Source organism: Pseudorca crassidens, chromosome 9 (assembly GCF_039906515.1).
Source record: "Pseudorca crassidens isolate mPseCra1 chromosome 9, mPseCra1.hap1, whole genome shotgun sequence".
In the NCBI taxonomy this organism is placed as follows: domain Eukaryota; kingdom Metazoa; phylum Chordata; class Mammalia; order Artiodactyla; family Delphinidae; genus Pseudorca; species Pseudorca crassidens.
Genome location: NC_090304.1, coordinates 52663002 through 52683474, shown reverse-complemented (window position 1 = coordinate 52683474; position 20473 = coordinate 52663002). Strand labels below are relative to the sequence as shown.

The 20473-nt window shown below is 42.5% G+C and overlaps 1 protein-coding gene and 2 long non-coding RNA genes across 6 annotated transcripts in view; 1 reads left to right on the top strand and 2 right to left on the bottom strand.

The window, feature by feature from the left end:
- Positions 1 to 5020, bottom strand: part of LOC137230609 (uncharacterized) — a 76042-nt gene extending 71022 nt beyond the window's left edge. The window contains exon 1 of the long non-coding RNA XR_010946187.1: positions 3826 to 5020. This is a non-coding gene — a long non-coding RNA (uncharacterized lncRNA). The remainder of the gene's footprint in view (positions 1 to 3825) is intronic.
- Positions 1 to 20473, top strand: part of C2CD3 (C2 domain containing 3 centriole elongation regulator) — a 128752-nt gene that overhangs the window by 89897 nt on the left and 18382 nt on the right. For 3 of the 4 annotated variants that reach the window (XR_010946177.1, XM_067750297.1, XM_067750298.1), the window contains exons 25-31: positions 1635 to 1773; positions 4104 to 4168; positions 5016 to 5221; positions 6612 to 6745; positions 12002 to 12163; positions 15608 to 15828; positions 17749 to 18667. Coding sequence is in view for 3 of the 4 variants with exons in the window: in XM_067750297.1 (XP_067606398.1) it covers positions 1635 to 1773; positions 4104 to 4168; positions 5016 to 5221; positions 6612 to 6745; positions 12002 to 12163; positions 15608 to 15828; positions 17749 to 18667 (1846 nt within the window). In the remaining variant the exon portion in view is untranslated. Of the gene's footprint in view, positions 1 to 1634; positions 1774 to 4103; positions 4169 to 5015; positions 5222 to 6611; positions 6746 to 12001; positions 12164 to 15607; positions 15829 to 17408; positions 17590 to 17748; positions 18668 to 20473 lie in introns of those variants that run through there. The other variant, XM_067750299.1, reaches the window with a different exon arrangement.
- The window catches only part of LOC137230608 (uncharacterized), a 60479-nt gene continuing 52144 nt past the window's right edge, over positions 12139 to 20473 (bottom strand). Inside the window, exons 2-3 of the long non-coding RNA XR_010946186.1 lie at positions 13769 to 13898; positions 12139 to 12398 (exon numbers count right to left, since the gene is read on the bottom strand). This is a non-coding gene — a long non-coding RNA (uncharacterized lncRNA). The remainder of the gene's footprint in view (positions 12399 to 13768; positions 13899 to 20473) is intronic.

Below are 20473 nucleotides of genomic sequence, written 5' to 3'. Positions count from 1 at the left end.
ATGTGTTCTTCGGATTTTCTGTCCACAGGGACAGCCTGGGGTCTTTGGAAGAGTAGTTACTGAAAGGAGCAATCAGAGAAGGAGCAGGGTGGAACCTCAAAGATTAACTTCATCAGGCTTCCCTGGTGGCGCAGTGGTTGGGAGTCCGCCTGCCGATGCAGGGGACACGGGTTTGTGCCCTGGTCTGGGAAGATCCCACATGCCGCAGAGCGGCTGGGCCCGTGAGCCATGGCCACTGAGCCTGCGCATCCGGAGCCTGTGTTCCGCAATGGGAGAGGCCACAACAGTGAGAGGACCGCGTACTGCAAAAAAAAAAAAAAAAAAAAAAAAGATTAACTTCACCTACAAAGTAAAGTGGGAGTATGCATTTGGGGAAGCCTTGAGCTAGTCAGGTAGAAAGAAGACAAACCATTTAGAGTCCACATACAGAATTTGTTCCTCTGGATCACGTAAATAATATTTAAGACATACTTATTTTTTTCCTTTCTCTTTCCTTCGTCTGTAATCCTGAGTCATATCATTTTAGAGCTGAAAGGGATCTTATGGAATGTATAGAGTCTACTACATTATGTAGAGTCTGTGTTATTCATCACTGTCGAAAAGAACTTTGTACTGTGATGGAAATGTTCTACATTTTTACTGTCCAGTATGGTAGCCATTAGCCACATGTAGCTATTGAGTGCTTGAAATATAGCTAGTGTAACTAAGAAACAGAATTTTTAATCTTATTTAATTTTCACTAATTTAAAGTAAAATAGCCACCTGTGGTTAGTGGTTATCTTGTTGGACAGCTGAGTTAGACTATCTAGTATTGTCATCCGTCTTCATTTTACATTGTTTTAAGAGAAAATAAATGACTGAGTCTCCCACATTGGAAACCTGATCTTGTAAAATTAGCATCAGCACAGTACTCAGTGTTTTACATTCATTTAACTCTAGTGGAGGCAATACAGGCAATGGCTGAGAGCTTGGACTCTAGAGCCAGAATGCTTGAATTTGACTCTCAGTTTACCATTTAGTAAATGTGTGACCACTTAATAACTGTTTGATCTCTCTGTACCCCAGTTTTTTCATCTATATAATGGCAATAATAATAATATCTTCCTCATAGGTTTGTTGTAATGATTAAATGAGTTAATACATGTATAGTTCTTAGAATAGTGCCTGGCACATAGTAAGTGTTATATAAGTGTTACCTACTATTATTTATTTTTAATCTTTACAACATCTGAGGAGGTGTATCATATGCCCCATTTGAGGAAGTGGTGGCCTAGATAGGCCTTGCCCAAGGTTACACAGAATGTGTATGGCAGAGCTAATCATTGATCATCTGACTTGTAAGTCCAGGCTCTTTGCAGTTCTGTCTTTTGCCTCTTAATCCAATATCTTCCATCATCCCACAGAGTACAAGGAGATGGAAGAAGTTGTTTCTTGCTGGGTAGTATTTATGAACTGAACCTTGAAATAACAGTTTCAGTAGCAGAAACATTTCAGACACAGGGAATAGCTCAAAGAAAGACCCAAAGGTAGGAGAGAGCTAAGAATGGTTCTTCTTGTACTTGTATAATGAGAGGCTTCCAACACATTCTTTTTGGTACCCTAAAGTATAGTCACTCCACTCTTTTCTATTTCAGGGAGCCCCTTGACACAGAGGAAAGTATCAATACCCAGTTGTTGTGTATCCTTCACAACAGCTGATGAGCCATCTCCTATCTACACCCCAGTGGTTGAAAACACAGATTCCCCCATCTGGAATTTTCAACAGCAATCAAGGTTTGTATTTTATGATGTTCCATCAGCCTTCCAAAATCTGCTTTTTGTTCCAAGAGACAAATTCAGAGTGAGGAATGTAACAGACACAACAATATTGAGCAGAGTTGGAGAATGCTTTCCTTATCAAACAGTTATTTAATCCTAATGCTTATGAATTCACAGCTAGTGGTGGTTTAAAGGTTTTGTTGTGGTGTGTTTTAACTCTGCTCAGTACAACTCAAAAATTATTCAGTGAAGACCTCTTATATGCTCTGCTCTGTTCTGGGCAGTGGGAATTAAAGGTTATCGATTAAGACAGTCCCTGAAGACCCCTCAGCTAAGTGTGGAAGAATGTATGCAAGCTATCTAGGTGAAGAAGGCAGAGAGGACTGATCTCAGGAAAGGCTGTGGATTATACATTCTTGGAAAAGATTTCTGGTGCCGTGGAAAGAACCAGGGCTTGGAACTAGAGAGACTTGGCCTCATACCCCATCTCTGTCATTTACTAGCTGTGTGAACAAGTTACATAACATCTCTGAGCCTCAGATTCCTCATCTGTAAAGTGGAGGTAATTTTGACAGGGTTATTAGGAGGTCCAAATTACATGACATTTAGGGAAATTACCTCCTGGTACGTGGTAGGTACATAACAAATGACAGATCTCCTTTGGAAGCTCAAAAAAAGGGGGAGATGGAGTCCTGTCAACCATGTGGCAGTGCAGCTCGGAGGTCAGGGGCTGGTACAGAGGCCCAATGCTGTGGTACCAGGCTCTCCTCCCTTTTCTTCTGTTACCTGTTGCATTATCATTAAAAGTGGGATTCTATTACTAATTATTGTTACTATTATCTTTACACTGAATCACCTTTTGCAAAGTTTAATTCTTGTCCACCAGCACCAGCCATGCCACATGGTATCTGATCTGCTGTTTTCTCACAGTGTTTATGTACCTAATCGAGTCTCAGCAGTTGCTCACATGTTCAGTGTTGTGAAATCTGAGTGGTTGACTTGAGTCAGGAGCTATAACTACAGTGACAACTCAGTACTGTCTATGGTGAGCTACTGGAAATTATAGATATTCTGGCCATAGTGGCCAGTACTGAAATATCAAATCTGCCTCAAAAGATAGGTGACCAGAGGGCTGAGCTTCTAAGTGAGGGTGATTTGTTCATTCAGAACCTAACTTTACTAACTTGTTAAAGCAACATGAACAATCACCTCATTTCATCCCCTTACTATACAGTTGCGGAGACTGTGGCCCAAGGAGGTTACATAGTCTGTTGGTAACAGAGACAAGATTAGAAGAAAAATGAATGATGGTGCTGTTGGCAATTTCTTTATCACAAAATTGTTTCATTTGATCCTCGTAGAAACCTTGTAGGTAGATAATAATATCCCGTTTAACAGGTAGGAAAATCAGGGCTCAAAGAGACTGAGTGCTCAGGGGCACTCAGGTGATACTAGGAGAGCTAGAATTCAGAGGTGGATATTTTGACCCCCGGCTAGAATTCAAATCTCTGACACAGTATTTGTTCCAAGTTAGCACAGTGCCTCTCACTGGTCTTGAAGTTGGCTCTCTTCAGTTCCCCAGTGGAGTCTGGAGAAGGAAATTAAGTCTCTTAGTTTTTCTGGTTCTCCATCTTGCTCACCTGGAGCAAGGGTACCTGCTTTGTAGTTTAAAACTATACAATTCACTTCATATAAAATATATTAGAGGTGCTCAGTGAATTCCACATTGAATTCTTTAACCTGGTAAGAAAGTTGGGTACTTTCTTATTTTGGTGCCTTGCCTCTGCACAGTGTGGCTCTGGAGTCAGGCAAACTGGGGTTCAAATCACAGCTCTACCACTTACTGACTCTTATGTGACCTTGAAAAACTGACTTCACATCTCTGAGCCCAGCTTCATCATCTGTAAAACAAGGATAATAATGTCCATGTCATAGGTTTTTGTGTAGATTACATGTATAAGAAACACTTGGCACCGTGGCTGGCCCAAGGTATGTACTCAATAAACACTCTTTCCTCTCTTCTCACCATCTCCACGCACCACCACAAGGCATAAGAAGAATCCTTACCTGCTTCAATAAAACGGGGTAGGGGGGTAGGGGGAAGAATACTACATCACGGTTGCTTGTTTTTAGGTCTTGACAAGTTCCTGGTTACTTCACCTCTCTGAGCTTCTATTCCCTCCTTTTAACTGTGAAGATAAAAATATATCCTAGAAGATGATCATAAACATGAAATGAAAATGCTAGAAAAGTGTTTTTCAACTATAAGGTGTTCTTCAAGTCTGAGTTTCATACTAGAGGAGCTTCCTACACAGTTAATCTATGGTGGTTGTTTTTCTTAATAGGCTGTCTAAAGAGCTTCTTTTGGATCCACGACAAACTCTGGTCTTCAAAGTTTGGCATAAAGGAGGTATGAACTCTGTCTTACTTGGTTGTAAAAATAAGTTCACACCATGTTGACAATTTGCCAATCCTTTTCTTTTTCTAACCAAGTAAAACCATGGCACTGATGGTTCTGGGAACACATATGTATGTTAGAGGTAATCCCACAGATTACTCGCTCTCTGTCATTAAGAGCGGCCTGAGGGAATTCCCTCGCAGTCCAGTGGTTAGGACTCGTAGCTTTCACTGCTGTGGCCCAGGTTCAATTCCTGGTCAGGGAACTAAGATCCCACAAGCCGTGCAATGTGGCCAAAAAACAAAAACAAAAACTGAGCGGCCATAGCCCAAGCTCATTTTGCACCCTGTACTGGTTTTCTAGGGGGTTATTTGTCCTTTTTTTGGTGAATTATGTCTCTTGTTCTTAATTAAATATAATACATATGTATGTTATAGAAAATTTGGAAAATACAGACAAGTAAAAATAAGAAAATGCAAATCCCTCATAATTCCAAGGGTGATGGTCTTTCAAATGATTTCTTTCAAGAGCCACTGCCCTAAGGAAAATCAGTGAGACGTGATAACATAGGGAAAAGAACAAGTGTTTCTTATGTTTAAGGGGTGTTTTCTAGTTGCCTATATCAAGAGGACAGAACTCAACCCTGCCAGCTTTTCCCTGCCATACAAAAAGGGAACTTACAGTAGTTAGAAAGCAGGCTGTGGTTGCCAGTCTCTCATCCTCATTATCTGTCTTTTCTGTTGATTGTGGAATCACTGAACCTTCCCATCCTCTAAATCAGTTTCTCTGTGTGCCACCTCGAATCTCAGTGGCAGGACATGCCCAGCCACATTGCCCAGCTCTTCTCTTTCCCCCACAGGTGAGGAGAGGGTGATTGGCTTTGCCTCAGTGGACCTCTCCCCACTTCTCTCTGGCTTCCAGTTTGTCTGTGGCTGGTACAACATCACAGACTTCAGTGGAGAGTGCCAAGGGCAGATAAAAGTTGCCATCTCCCCTTTGGAGAGTTTGATGCACTTCAGAGAAGAAAGGCAAGCAAGACGTGGGATGGAGACCTCAGGATCACTGGTATGTATCCTGATTCACGTCCTTAACCAGTAAGGGTTCTACTGAGCAAAACCTATAAGAAGATAATTTACATGTGTTTGGTACTTTCCAGCATACAGAATACATTTGTGTCTCATAATGACCTCATGACCTTTTTGGGGTGAAAATTTCTGGAATTACATGGTGGTGATGGATGCACAATTCTGAATATACTGAAAACCACTGAATTGAACACTTTCAAAGGGTGAATTTTATAATATGTGAATTAAATCTCAATTTTTAAATAAAGTAAGATTAGTTGCAGTGTGGAATCTGAAACCACATTGGATTAACTTTTTAAAAAAAAACTCTGTTACATTAAAATCATTGGTCTATTAAAAAAAATTAAAAGAGAATGGGAGGAGGGGAATTGATGATAGTAAGTACAGACAACTCTTTCAGGGAGTTTAACTGTAAAGGAAAGGAGACTTTCCCAGGCTGTCCCAGATAGGAGAGCTCTATCAAGGCAAAGACTGTGTTTTACTCATCTGTCTGTCACGCATGCCTGGCCCAGGGTTTGGTAAAGTGGGCATCAGTAAATATCAAATGAATGAATGAGTGAATAAATGCATGTGTGAGAAAAATGACAAAGAGTTTAAATAGTCCCCATATAGGAGGGTCTTTTCTTTACATCAACCCTGGTAATCGTGAGACAAGGAATATCACAGCCAGATTATCCTCACATGTAAGGAAAATGTAAGATGTCCAGCCAGGAGTTCACAAACTAGTGGAGGAAACAAGAGCATAAATAAAAATAAAACAGCCTTTAAAAAGCAGTCTGAGGGCTTCCTCATGGCGCAGCAGTTGGGAATCCGCCTGCCAATGCAGGGGACATGGGTTTGATCCCTGGTCCAGGAAGATCCCACATGCCATGGAGCAGCTAAGCCTGTGCACCACAACTACTGAGCATGAGCTGTAGAGCCCACGAGCCACAACTGCTGAGCCCACGAGCCACAGCTGCTGAGGCCTGCGTGCCTAGAGCCCGCGCTCGGCAACAAGAGAAGCCACAACAATGAGAAGCCTGTGCACTGAAACGAAGAGTAGCCCCCGCTTGCCACAACTAGAGAAAGCCCACGCTCAGCAACAAAAACCCAATGCAGGCAAAAATTAATTAATTAATTAAATGTTTTTTAAAAATTAAAAAAAGCAGTCTGATAATGTAGTCTGTAAAATGGGGATAATAATAGTACCTACCTCATAAGATTGTGATGTTTAAACGAGAAAATGCATGTACCTTGCTTAGTACAGTGTTCAAATACATAGAAAATAATAAATTATATGCATACGATAAATTTTACAAATTTATTTATACTGCTTTTTTCCAAAAGGATTTGTGGCAACAAGTGTGCTATTTTTCTCTTTGCTTCTACAGATCCCAATATATAGTACCTTTTCCTTCCCTGCCTCTGATATGTATGGTGCATTCCCTGGCTGCATTGCAGGACAGACTCCAGAACAACTTGTTCACACCTCATCAAAGGAGGTTGATTTCTCCTCTCCTGGGAGGTGAGTGATTTCTTTATGATAGAAGGAAATGGGGTCAAGAGTGGAAGTGTGCAAACTAGCTTGTCATTTCTCTCTTTCCTTTATTAGAGGAAGAAATGAGAGACAGGGAAAGACAATTGACCTTCTTTCATAACCCCTGGGAACCCCAAGATCCTATGAAAAGAGTTTTTATAAGATAGAAACTAGGGACTTTCCTGGTGGTCCAGTGGTTAAGAATCTGCCTTCCAATGCAGGGGATACAGGCTCGATCCGTGGTCGGGGAACTAAGATCCCACATGCTGCAGAGCAACTGAGCCTGCACGCCAAAACTAGAGAGCCTGCGTGCCGCAATGAAAGATCCCGCATGCTGCAAATAAGACCCATCACAGCCAAAAATAAATAAATAAATTTTTTTTTAGGAAAAAAAAAAAGGGAAGTTTTACTGCTATCAAAAGGGTAGCTTCGGGCTTCCCTGGTGGCGCAGTGGTTGAGAGTCCGCCTGCCAATGCAGGGTACACGGGTTCGTGCCCCGGTCCAGGAAGATCCCACATGCCGCAGAGCGGCTGGGCCCATGAGCCATGGCCACTGAGCCTGCACGTCCGGAGCCTGTGCTCCGCAATGGGAGAGGCCACAGCGGGGAGAGGCCCGCGTACCGCAAAAAAAAAAAAAAAAGGGTAGCTTCAGTGCAAGGGACTCTTTTCTCTTTTCCTCAGAGGCCTTAACCTTCATCCGTAAAATCAGTCATCAGCTGTGTGAGAAACATATCATGACCCTTCCCCTCCCAAACCTACATGCCAGGTTATTTTGTGAAAAGCAGTTGGCCCACCCTTTTCACCTAGCCAACTGTGGATATGCAAATGGATATCAGGACTAGAGCATATTCCATCCTGTCAAAGGGTAGAATCTAAGACTAAGATTGCTTCTTTCCACCCCATTCCCCTCAGGCCCTAGTGTCATTTGGCATTCCCCTGCCTCCATCAGTCTTTTCCTTGTCTCTCTCTCTACCTCAGGGAGAAGGCAAGGGATCTTATACAAGCCACTCCTACAGCAGCAGTTACTGAGTAGACCCTTTATTCCAAGAAAGATACTCTAATACTGCTTAGCCACTCAAAGACCCATTTCAGTGTTATGTAGCTTTCCTACCACATGAAGAGAGCCTCTGCCCTCTGCATGAAGGGATCCCATGTGTATGTGAAATCCTAGATCCCAATATCTATTTTATAGGTGTTACGTTGACCATAGCCAATCAGTGAGACAATCAAAGGAATATCAGAATAATTATGCTGAGAGAATAATTATGCTGAGAGAGACAAGCTAGACAAAGAGTACATTGTATATGATTCCATTTATATAAAATTCTAGAAAATGTGTACTAATCTATAGTGACAGAAAGAAAATCAGTGGTTGCCTAGGGATAAGGCAGGATGAATGGAGCGGGAAAGAGGGAGGAATTACAAAGGACAGGAGGAAACTTTTAGGGGTGATGGATATGTTCATTATCTTAATGTGTGTGGTAATGGTTTCCTTAGAGGTACATATATGTTAAAATACATATTGTACACTTTAAATATGTGAAGTTTATTATATACCAGTTATACTTTAATAAAGCAGTGGTTCTCAAACATTTCCACTTCAGAACCCCCTTATACTCTTAAAAATTATTGATGACCTCAAAGAGGTTTGTTTCTGTAGGTTATAGCTATCAGTTTTTACCATATTAGAAATTTAAATGGGGACACTTTTTAATTTCTTACAATTTTTTTAAATTTTTATTTTTATTGAAGTATAGTTGATTTACAATATCATGTTAGTTTCAGGTGTACAGCACAGTAATTCAGTGATTTTATATATATTTATATATATATATATATATATATATATATATATATATATTCCTTTTCAGATTCTTTTCCCTTATAGGTTATTACAAAATATTGAGTATAGTTCCCTGTGCTATACAGTAGGTCCCTGTTGGTTATCTTTTTTTTTTTTAATTTTTTAATTTTTTCGGCCGTGCTGTGCAGCATGCAAGATCTGTCTCCCAACCAGGAATCAAACCTGTGACCCCTGCATTGGAAGCACAGAGTCCTAACTGCTGGACCACCAGGGAATTCCCAGTGATCTGTTTTATATATAGTAGTGTGTATATGTTAATCCCAACCTTCTAATTTATCCCTCCCTGCAACACACCCCCAAACTGAGAAACTTTTAAAATATAATATACAAAATCAGTTGTGTTTCTGTACATCAGCAATGAATAATCCAAAAAGAAATTGAAAAGATGATTCCATTTACAATAGCATCAAAAAGAATAAAATACTTAAGAATAAATTTAACCAAAAAAGTACAGAACGTTTTCTCTGAAAACTATAAACCATTGTTGAAATAAATTAAAGAAGTTATAAATAAATGGAAAGATATCCCATGTTCATGGATTGGAAGACTTAATATTGTTAAGATCAGTTCCCCAAATTGATCTGTAGATTCAACATACTCCCTGTATCACAGTCCCTGCTGGATTCCTTATGGAAATGGGCAAGCTAGTCCTAAAATTCATATGGAAATTTAAGGGACACAGAATAGGCAAAACAATCTTGGAAGAAAAACATTCCCAATTTCAAAACTTACTACAAAGCTACAGTAAACAATACAGCACTGGTATAAGGATAGAAATAAAGATCAATAGAATAGAATTGAGAATCCAGAAATAAACCCATGTGCCAAGGATGCCAAGATGTCAAACGTGCCAAGATGGTTTAATAATAAGAATAGTCTTTTTTCAAGAAATGTGTTGGAACAACTGGATATCCACAAGCAGAAGACTGAAGTGGGACCCCCTTCCTCAGACCATATACAAAACTAACTCCAAATGGGTCCTATATCTAAATATAAGAGCTAAAACTATAAAAACTCTTAGAAGAAAACATAGTAAATTTTTATAACCTTCGATTAGGCAATGATTCCTTAGATATGACACCAGAAGTAGAAGCAACAAAGGAAAATATAAATTGGATTCATCAAAATTTAAAACTTTCCTTCTACAAACGATACCAAGAAAGTGAAAAGACAACCCACAGAATGTGAGAAAATATTTGCAAATCACAGATCTGATAAGAGACTTGTATCCAGAATATATAAAGAGTTCTTACAACTTAATAATATAAAGCAAATAACTCAATTAAAAATAAGCAAATGGGCTTCCCTGGTGGCGCAGTGGTTGAGAGTCCGCCTGCCGATGCAGGGGACATGGGTTCGTGCCCCGTTCCGGGAAGACCCCACATGCCGCAGAGCCACTAGGCCTGTGAGCCATGGCCGCTGAGCCTGTGTGTCCGGAGCCTGTGCTCCGCAACAGGAGAGGCCACAGCGGGGAGAGGCCCGCATACCACAAAAAAAAAAAAAAAAGCAAGTGGGGCTTCCCTGGTGGCAGAGTGGTTGAGAGTCCGGCTGCCAATGCAGGGGACGCGGGTTCGTGCCCCGGTCCGGGAAATCCCACATGCTGCGGAGCAGCTGGACCCGTGAGCCATGGCCACTGAGCCTGCGCGTCCAGAGCCTGTGCTCCGCAACGGGAGAGGCCACAACAGTGAGAGGCCCGCGTACCGCAAAAAAATAAAAAAAATAAGCAAATGATCTGAATAGATATATCTCTAAAGAAGATATACAAATGGCCAATAAGCACATGAAAGGTGTTTGATGTCATTAGCCATCAGGGAAATATAAATGAAAACTATAATGACATACCATTTCACATCCACTAGGATGGCTGTAATCAAAAAGACAAATTATCACAAGTGTTGGGGAGGATATGGAGAAATTGGAATCCTCATACATGGCTTGTGGGAATGTAGAATGGTGCAGCTGTTTTGAAAAACAGTCTGGCAGTTCCTTAAAAGGTTAAACATAGAGTAACCATATGATCCAGTACTTTCACTCCTATATATATACCCAAGAGAAATGAAAACATATGTCCACACAAAAACTTGTACATGATTGTGTGTAGCAGCATTATTCCTAATAACCAAAAATTAGAAACAACCCAAATGTCTATCAACTGATAAGTAGATAAACAAAATGTGATATATCTATACAATGGAAAATTATTCAGCCATGAAAAGGAATGAAGTACTGATATATGCTACCACATAGATTAAGCTTGAAAACATTATGCTAAATGGAAGAAGCTAGTCACAAAACATCACATATGTATGATCCCATTAATATAAAATATCTGGAATAGGCAAATCTGTAGAGACAGGAAGTAGATTAGCAGTTGCGTAGGGCTGGGAGGTTTGGGTGGAGGGTCAGGGGAGAGGAGGAAGTATGGAGTAATGGCTGTTAGGGGTAGGATTTCTTTTTAGAGTGATGAAAATATTCTAAAATTGATTGTGCTGATGGTTGCACAGCTCTGAATATATTAAAATCCATTGAATTGTACACTTTAAATGGGTGAATTCTTTGGTATGTGAATTATATCTCAATGAAGCTGTTATTTAAAAAGAAGAAGGGACTTTCCTGATGGTCCAGTGATTAAGAATCAGCCTTCCAATGCAGGAGACGCAGGTTTGATCCCTGGTTGGAGAACTAAGATCCCACATGCCGCGGGACAATTGAGCCCGCACACCACGACTAGAGAGCCCATGTGCCACAACTACAGAGCCCATGCACTCTGGAGCCCACACGCGCCACAGCTAAAGAGAAGCCTGTGCACCGCAATGAAGAGCCCGTGTGCCACAACGAAAGATCCCACGTGCCACAACTAAGACCCAACTAAGCCAAAAATAAATTAATTAATTTTTAAATGAATAAATATTAATTAATTAATTAATTAAAAACAAAAAGAAGATGATTATTGCTGGGATCAAGTTCTTGAATACCATGCTAAGGAACTTGAAATTTGTTCTAAAGATAAAAAAAGAGAAGCCAAAGCTAGAAAGGAATGATAGTAATTGAATAGGTTAGTATATGTTGAATGCTTAGAACAGTGCTTGGCACATAATAAGGACTCCATAAATGTTGTTATTGTTATTTCAGTTCTGTGTTTTTAAAAAATCACTGAGGCTATAATGTAGAGAATTTATAAAAGGGGAATGAATAAGACTGAAGACAGAATTTTCAGGAGATGATTATAATCCAAGCAATTGAGTCGATGAAGCCAGAACTGTGGTAGTGGGGATGGATTTGCGGTACCATGTCAGGAGGGTGATTTGTTTGTTGTCACGAATTTATTGTTTGTTTTCTCATTGGTTGGGAATTTATTTTGCCCCCATTTATTCCTGATAGAAGCAGTACCACAAGAAGCAAGGCATCACGCCATGAAGAGCATGTGCAGAACATCCGCCGATTCCATGAATCCCTGCAGCAGGGAGAGGCAATCTTGCCAAGTGATGACAAACTGACCACATCACCCTTTTCCTCCCATACTTCCATTCTGACTTCCCTCAGGTGAGGCTCTCTGCTGAGTAAAGACACAGAGAACCATAGTGGAGCGCAGGGTGAAGGGGCAAAGGCAACCTGCAGTACTGCTTTCTATCAGCTACCACCGCTCCGGGATGTTTAGCAAGGGCTTTCGTGTATGTTAGCTTCGAAGTGGACCTGGAGCCTCACAGGATTCCTCACAGATGAATCTGTCTCAGCTTGGGGCCTTCCAGTCCTTCAGGGGGCTATATTTCTGGTCCATCTATAAATATAGAAACTTTAGATTGGTCATCAAACTTAATAATAACCACCCTCACATCTACTGTACAATTTATGAAGCCTGATCCTGCCTGCTGTCTCACTGTCTTTATCCTCACAGCCACTGGATTCTTCCAGACCAGCATCTGTCCTGTTAATGCTTCCCTATCTCTTTCTTAGTTTAGTCAGCATCTAAGCCAGAAAAGCACTGTGAGAATTGAAAGGACCATTAGAGATCATTTGGATCAGCCCCTGGATTACCTAGTAAGAAGTGTGGTGCAATGGAAAGGACTTGGCTCCAGAGTCAGATAGACTTGATTTCCAATCCTGGCTCTGCCATTCCCAGCAGAGGAGACAGCCATGTTGCCATTATAATTATAACCATGTATGATAAGAGTTCCAGGTTTCCTGGCCAAGGATACATGGAGGAATGAGTAAGATAAGGTACATGGAAAGATATAAAGAAGTCACATTTGAACTGGTCTTTAAAGGAACAAGTCAACAAATATGAAGGGCATTCTGTGCAGAAAAAAAATGTGCTAAGGCCAGGAGCATGAAACAATAAGCCCAGTTTGGGGAGATACCAGCAGTGCAGTTAGGGTGAGGCTGAGCATAAGATGTAGGGAGCAGGGCAAGCTGTGTGGGAGTCAGTTCTTGAAGGGCCTTGAATGTCAGGCCAAGAGTTTGCACTTTTACAACAGTGATTCTCAAATGGAAAGTGATGGGGTCGGGAGGAAGAGAATGTGTAAAGTTTGAGGAAACAAATATAAAAAAGGATTTTATTTTTTGAAAAAACTAATCTATTATTTGATTTCATAAAACAAGCTCAGAATGAAAGATTGGCAAATCTTTTTTGGTGGGACATGGGTTAGAAAGGACTGAGCAGTCATGCTATAGACTGGGAAATTGCTCAAACTTATAAGAAAGTAATATGTTCAGATTCTCATTCTAGGAAGATGCTGGAGATTGGAGGCTAAGTAAAACCATCAACAGTGTGGCTGCATTTTATTGGTCCATTCAATTGACATACTTTAGCACCCACTGAGGAAGGAGAGAAAGAAACTCTCCTTCACCCTAGAGCAGTTTCTCTCAGCCTCAGCACTGTTGACATTTGGGCCAGATATTTTGCCTGTGGGGGCCTGTCCTGTGCATCGTAGGATATTTAGCAGCATCCCTGGTCTCTATCCACTAAATATTAGTAGCACCCCTCTCCCAGCTGTGACAACCAAAAATGTCTCCGTACATTGCCGAATATCCCCTTGGAGCTAAAACCATCAGGCTAAAAACCACTGCCCTGGAGGAGTGGTTCTCAAAATTTAGTGTGTGTCAGAATCACATGAAGAGCTTATTAAAACAGTTATTGCTGGGACCTACCCATACAGTTCTTGATTCAGTAGGTCTAGGATAGGGCCTGAGAATTTGCATTTCTGACAACTTCTCAGGTGATGCTGATGCTGCCAGTCCTAGAGCCAGGTTTTGAGAACCACTGCCGTAGACAAATTCTCTACGAAACAGAGATGAAACAAGATAATGTCAATTTTGCATTACTTCCTTGGGTTCATGGAGCCCTAAAGCAGTGTTTCATTTGAGTCACAGCAATCCTGTGAGGCCTGCAGGGCAAGTATTACCAAACTTTTCCCACAAATGAGGAATTTGCAGCTAGGTGTTAATAGGTTCTATACCCAGAACCTCTGACGAGGCCAGTTGGGTTTGCATATTTTCTAAAGTTTCACCAAGTTGACATTTGTCTGCATGTTCCTGCTACAGGTATTTATCTATGTGGCATAAACCCAGATATAGACACCTAAGTAAATCCACTATGATTTGATACAGTTGTGGCTTCTAGTGATAGAATAAGGATCAGCTTTGTCCTCTCATTTAATTTACGTTTGACTCTAAGATATGCAGACTGTTCTTAACAAAAGGATAGAAAGACTTTCTGTTTACTTCACAGTTATTTAGTGTCTGCGTTGTGCAAGTTGTGCCAGGCACACTGAGTATACTAGAGAAATAGAGAAGTTTGAGATGTTATCTTCTATTACCAGACGCGCATGGCCTAGTTAGGGAAACTAAACTAACACATAATGAGAAAACTAAGGGAAAATCTAAGGCAGAAGGTTAGATGCCAAGAGTGAAGAAGTTTAAGGGAGAGGTGGCCTAATGACTTGGGGCAATGGACTTTGAAAAGGAGAAATACGAGCTGCACCCCTGAATAGGACAGGGACAGAGCAGGGAGCAGCTTGAACTCGGGTTCTAGCCTGCAGGGGTGTGAGGCAGAAATGAACCCAGTTGGGACAGAGCCCATGTACTATAATGGAAAAAGCATAAGTCTTGGAGTTCCAATTTCTGAGTAGCTACATGCTACTTCTTACCCTAGACAAATCACTTAAATTCTCTGACCCTCACATTCCTTATTTGTAAAACAGTAATTACTGATCTCATCTGGTTGGATGAGAATTAAACAAGGTAATGTGTTTGAAAGCATAAAACGTAAAATCCTATGCAAGTGAAGGTGGTAATAGTTGGTGTGATTTCTCCTCGGAGTAGTAAGAATGAATGGGCCCCAATTAAAGGTTTTTGAATAGAAGATTTTTGTAAAGCCCATTTATTCATGTCTATTTATCCATTCAGCATTCATTTATTTTGTGCCAAGCACTGTGCTGGGTGCAGTAGATGTAAAGGAACCAGCACAGAGTTCACATCACATCAAGGGAAATTGATGTGAAACAAACAAATGATATGGTTGAAGAGTACAGAAAGACTAGAGCACAGAGGAGAGGCCCTTAAACCAACTTAGAGAGTCAGGGAAGGCTTGCTGGAAGAGGTCACTTGCTTGAAGGTCACTTGCTTGAACCATTCCATCAGGAATGGTTAAAAGGTAGCAGAGGTCAGTGCTAGTCCAGAGTAAGGGGAAGTGAGGACTGGAATGATGATAAGAATGGTTCCCTATAAGGAGGTAGAATACTTGCTGGACATCAGAAGAGGAATCCCATTAGCCAGATAGAGGGGGAAAATGTTGTCCCCGGCAGTGGAATTGTAGTCAGAGAGGTGAAGGATGAATTGGTGGATTGGAGAGAGAGGGGCCCTGCTGTTAATAGACCAAGTGAGAGATGCTAAGGTCCTAGCTCAAGCAATGGAAGGTCAGAGGAACATAAAAGATGCTCATAATCCCAGTGAATGACCCTTTTTTCTTCTCCCCTTCTTCTTTTGCAGGAGGAATCTGAGTGAGCTAGATCAGATCCAGCAGTACTTCAGCCAGAAGCTCACCAAGCCTTTACTTCCCCTCAGTCCTCAGACCCATACTGCCATCTCGCAGTGCCAAGAGAGTCAGGGGGACCATCTTCGGCCAGGAGCCAGCAGCCTAGACCCCGAAAGCCATTGCATCCTGGAGAAATCCAATAACCTGGTGTTGCAAGTCAGCTCGTTAATCACGGGTATGGCTCAGGGCCGCTCTTGATGAGGAGTTATGGTCATGGGTACTTATTCAAAAAGCATTTGAATGTGTGCCTTCAGACAAGTCTTTATGGCAAATAGAGACCAACAGCTTTCACCATCTTTCTTACTTACTTATTTACTGTCTTCCTTTTGAAAGGAGAGACGTAGTAGCGTGGCACTGGGACATGTGCAATGGAAAGAACATGGGACTGAGAGGCAGGGGACCCAAGTCGAGTCCTTGGTGGGTTTGTGGCACGGACTTAACTGTTTGACTCTGAGCATACCCTTTCCCTTCTTGAGCTTCAGTTTCCCCAACCAGAAAAAGGGGAATGGAGTAGATGAGTTCTTCAGTGGCAGTTCGTGAACTTGTGCCACTCTATTTTCAGAAAAACTCAGCTACAAACATATTTCAGATTTTAATTCTCAGAGGCCAGAAGACTACACTTTTAGCAAGCACCCCAGATGATTCTAGGTGTTGGTGGTCCATAGTCTACCCTTTGAAAAGCCCCCTTAAGTGGTGGTTCTCACTTTGACTGTATTGATATCATTCAGGGAGATTTTTTTTTTTCTTGGCCACACCGCGATCTTAGCTCCCCGACCAGGGATTGAACCCGGACCCTCAGCAGTGAAAGCACAGGGAATTCCCGGGATCATTTTTCTCAAGCAGAATGTGTAGATTCTACACAGGAATGAATAAGTTCAGTTTTTTCTCTTTAAAGGGAAAGCAAGCCACCATGGTTGATATTAGACACAAACCTTCCTGCCCTCTTCTCCCAGATACCTAACCTTTTGGTAGCCAGGACCACAGAAGTGTACTCTGTGTTTGGCTTCCACTTACTGTTTATTGAGCCAACTGTGCCAGGCATTACTGTGTCACTAGTTCTGGCAGGATACAGTGGTGGACAAGACAGGCATTGTCTGTGCTTTCATCAAGCATGCATTCTATAGTCAACCAAAGAAGCTGCCCCCCAGAAAGAAAGCATAAGAGCAAAACAGAGGGAGGCTTGTCTGGGGTGGAGGTGAGAGTGGATAAGGAGAACCCCTTTAAAGGTCATATTAAAAGAGGAGAGTGGGGAGAATCAAAGGCTTGAAGCCAAAGGGCCTTGAAGGCAAGCTTAGTAGTTTAATCTTTATCCTGGAAGAAAAAGGGGAGTTCTAAGCAAGGGGATGACGGAAGGAGAACTGATTTTCACAAGGAGAGGATGAATTTTGAAAGGAGTTACTGAATGCCTATATATGTGCTACACAATGTATGCCTATTTATCTCATATATTTTTCACCATAACGCTGTGAAAAAGGTGGTGTTTTATCACATTTTAAAGATAAACAGACTCAGGGTAGTTTGCTCGTAACCACAAAATTGACAAGTGACAGTAGAGATTTGAACCCAAGCCTGACTGGCTCCAAAGCCTGTGGTCTTTCCAGCACACCATGCCGCCTCCATTTTCTTCACAAATCTCCACAGCCTTATCATTTGGTTGATGGGTATTTCTTTGCTTTTATTTTCCAAATAAAATAGTTCTAATAGCTGTCATCAAATAGGTAAATAAGTGGATTCTCATTTTGGTTTTTAATATAGGTAATTACTGAAGTAAATGGAAGCATGAACATTCCTACCAGGACTCCCAGCTCCCAAGAATTCCTGAGCATGAGCAGATAGTCTCTGAAAGTGTTTCCACAGACGTAACCACAGCTATAAATGGATTAGATTTTGGTCCTCTGTTATTAGAATAAAATGCTAGAAATTGTACCGCCTTGAATATAGTTTCACTGACTCTTGGGGGCAAATTAACTATTATCTTCAAGGTTTGTTCAAAGGTCTGATTGCAAGACTACATCTGAAACTAGAAGCTAATGTGGGAAAGTTGAGTGGTCTGGGGCCCTACCTTGTAGTAAGAGTGATATCTGTTACTGTTTAGATCTGCAGACTATCACCCGGAACTCCCAAGGATCTTTGCGTTCTCACCAAGCGAGGAGTAGAAGCAGAGAAGTCACCACCCTCCCAGATGCTCAGGACATAGCCACGCAAGAACGAAGCACAACTCCAGACCTGCCATTGGCAAGAGCTCCAGATGAGGGCAGAAACTCCCCACCTCCCTCTACTCTTGAAGAGACTTCAGGTGGAAGAGGAATGCTTCACGAGGCCCTGGGGCACAGGGTACCCACCACAAGAATGCAGAGCAGTGAGGACACCAGGGCAGGCCTGGCCTACAGTGATGAGGACTATGAAGAAGACATCATTGAGCCCAGGGCCCTCAATGAGGTCACCACCGTGACAGACAAAACTAGCCCTTGGTCCAGTTTCATGTCAGATGCAAGTGAGATCATCAGCCCTCAGCCTGATGAGGGGCAGAGGGAAGGCCCCTCTTGTCCTTCAGAGCCTTTCCCCAGAGAGGAGCTCAAGGTCAGAAGTAGCTTTCTGTCCAGCCCGGAAAGGACTGTTAACCCCCACTTGCATAGGCAGGGCTCTCCTAGCCAAAGTATTGTTCCTTGTGAGGACATGGCCTGTAAGGCCAGGATTGGAGAGCCTGCCTCAGCAGGCCCTCAGCTCAGCTCCCATGTGACACTCTCAGGAGCCCAACAGAGCAAAACCTGTGTTGGGTGGCACTCACCAAAGGCAGGCCAGGACCAGGAGCCCAAGCCAGAGGCCCAGGCTGAGAAGGAAGTGGCCTCTGATGAGCTAAGTGACTCTGCTGATAGCTCTGAGAAGCTCCCTCTACACCCAGCCTCCCAGAGCAGAAGGGAAAACCATAAGCAGCCACCCATCAACTGCCCTGACATCAGGCAGAAGCAGCAGACATCTGGGTCAGAGGTGTCCACGAAGCAGAGCATCCTTCTGTATCCTTTGGTGTTTCCCCCAGGTAGCCCCTTAAGCCATCTCTAGGCATTTTGGGTGCTGGTGCTTAGGCCAGCCGCATGAGCGTGAGCATTGTCCCCCCTCATAGAATGCACTCAGGGGCATGGGGAGCCCCTTCCTGCTGAAGACTCACCTGTACTGATCAGGTGCTACGATTCTACCATTATCATCAGGCCTCTGAAGTATAATGCTTCGTACTGGGTTTAGATGTTGGTAGTACATTCATTAGCCTATCCTAGCCTGATTTATCTGATTAATCTCTGGGTATTTTACACCTGAAGGCAAAGTTCTGCATCTAAGGAATGAGACCATTAATCTCAGTTGAAATTTCAGGGGAGGATATAGAGAAAGAAGAGCCCTACCACGGATTGAGCATTTACCGTGTGCCAGGCACTTTACATACATTTTGCATTCGGCCACACAAGTCTTTAAAGTTGGTATCATTTCTATTTTGCATGTAATGAAATGGAGACTCAGAGTTTTAGTGACTTGCCTAATTAACTTTTTTTAAGGGCAAGTGATGGGTCCAAGGGGAGGGGAAAGTGAGCACTGTTGAAATGGTCTTACCCAAGCCCCCCCAGGATGGCAGTGTTGATGGGGAGAGGGGCATCTGACATTCCCCCTCTTCCTCCTTTGAAATGCAGATGGGCATGTTATGGGGAAAGGAAACCACTTGGGACCATCAGTAGCCCTCACATCTGTAGCCTAACCAGCTGATCACATCAGCTCACCTGATATCCCAACAATAAGCAGGGGTTATTGCAGGGCTGGTGGGTGAAGCAGGCTGCCTTTGTAGTGCTTTGCAGTCCTTTCTCCACTAGAAATCAGGGGGCCTGACTTCGACCATTCGGACCCAGCTCTTACTACTTGTGTAACATCAAGCGTATAGTTTAACCTTTCTGAGCCTCGATTTCTTCACCTATAAGATGGAGGTAATAATCCCTTACCCACCAGACTGCACATTCCCAAGGAGGTCAAGGACCTTGTCTTTCTCCATGTCCCCAGACATGACACACAGAAAGGATCAGTAAATATAGATTGAAATGAGCTATCTGTTTCACAGGATTCTTGAGAAAATCAAATGAGTGGGAACATTTGTACGTACCACACAGATGTGATTCTTGATGCAAGGCAGAGAGAAACCTGAGGGTAGGGGGTATGGGCTCAGGAGAGGCTTAAAGCGTGAAATGGCTAGAGGCTGAGCACTGAAAGCAGAGTGCCTCGGTGTTCTTTCCTGGCCTCATTCTTCCTGGCTTCTGATGTTTCTGCCTCTGCAGTCGATTTAGTTGTGCTCAGAATTTATGGTCAGTGGAGGAGCAGTCACATGTGCCAGGTCCTAAGGGCACTGCTTTAATTCGGGCCTTCCCGACTACTCATTCTTTCAAAAAGTGAGTATTGCCAGGCCTGGTGCTGTGTAATGACGACAGAGATTTGAATCAGACCTTACCTCGAGAAGTTCCCGTTATGAGGTAGGAGACAGGTAATGACAGTAACAGTAAATAGGCAGTGATAAATAGCCTTTATTGTTCTAAGGCATGGACAAAATGCTAGGGAACAAGAGGTGGAAGCTGCCATAACTCTGGAGGTATCCCAGAAAGAGAGACAGTAGAGCTGGACCTCAAAGATGAATAGCCATTCTGTAGGCAGGGACAAGAACGTTCTAGTCACAGCGAACTGTGTGCGCAGAGGCGTAGCCACTTGAAGGAGCCTAGCCTGTGGGCAGAAGTCACTGTGGTTAGAGCCCCCAGATAAGAGGGATGGTGAGGGGCGAAGCTGGGCTGGATCTG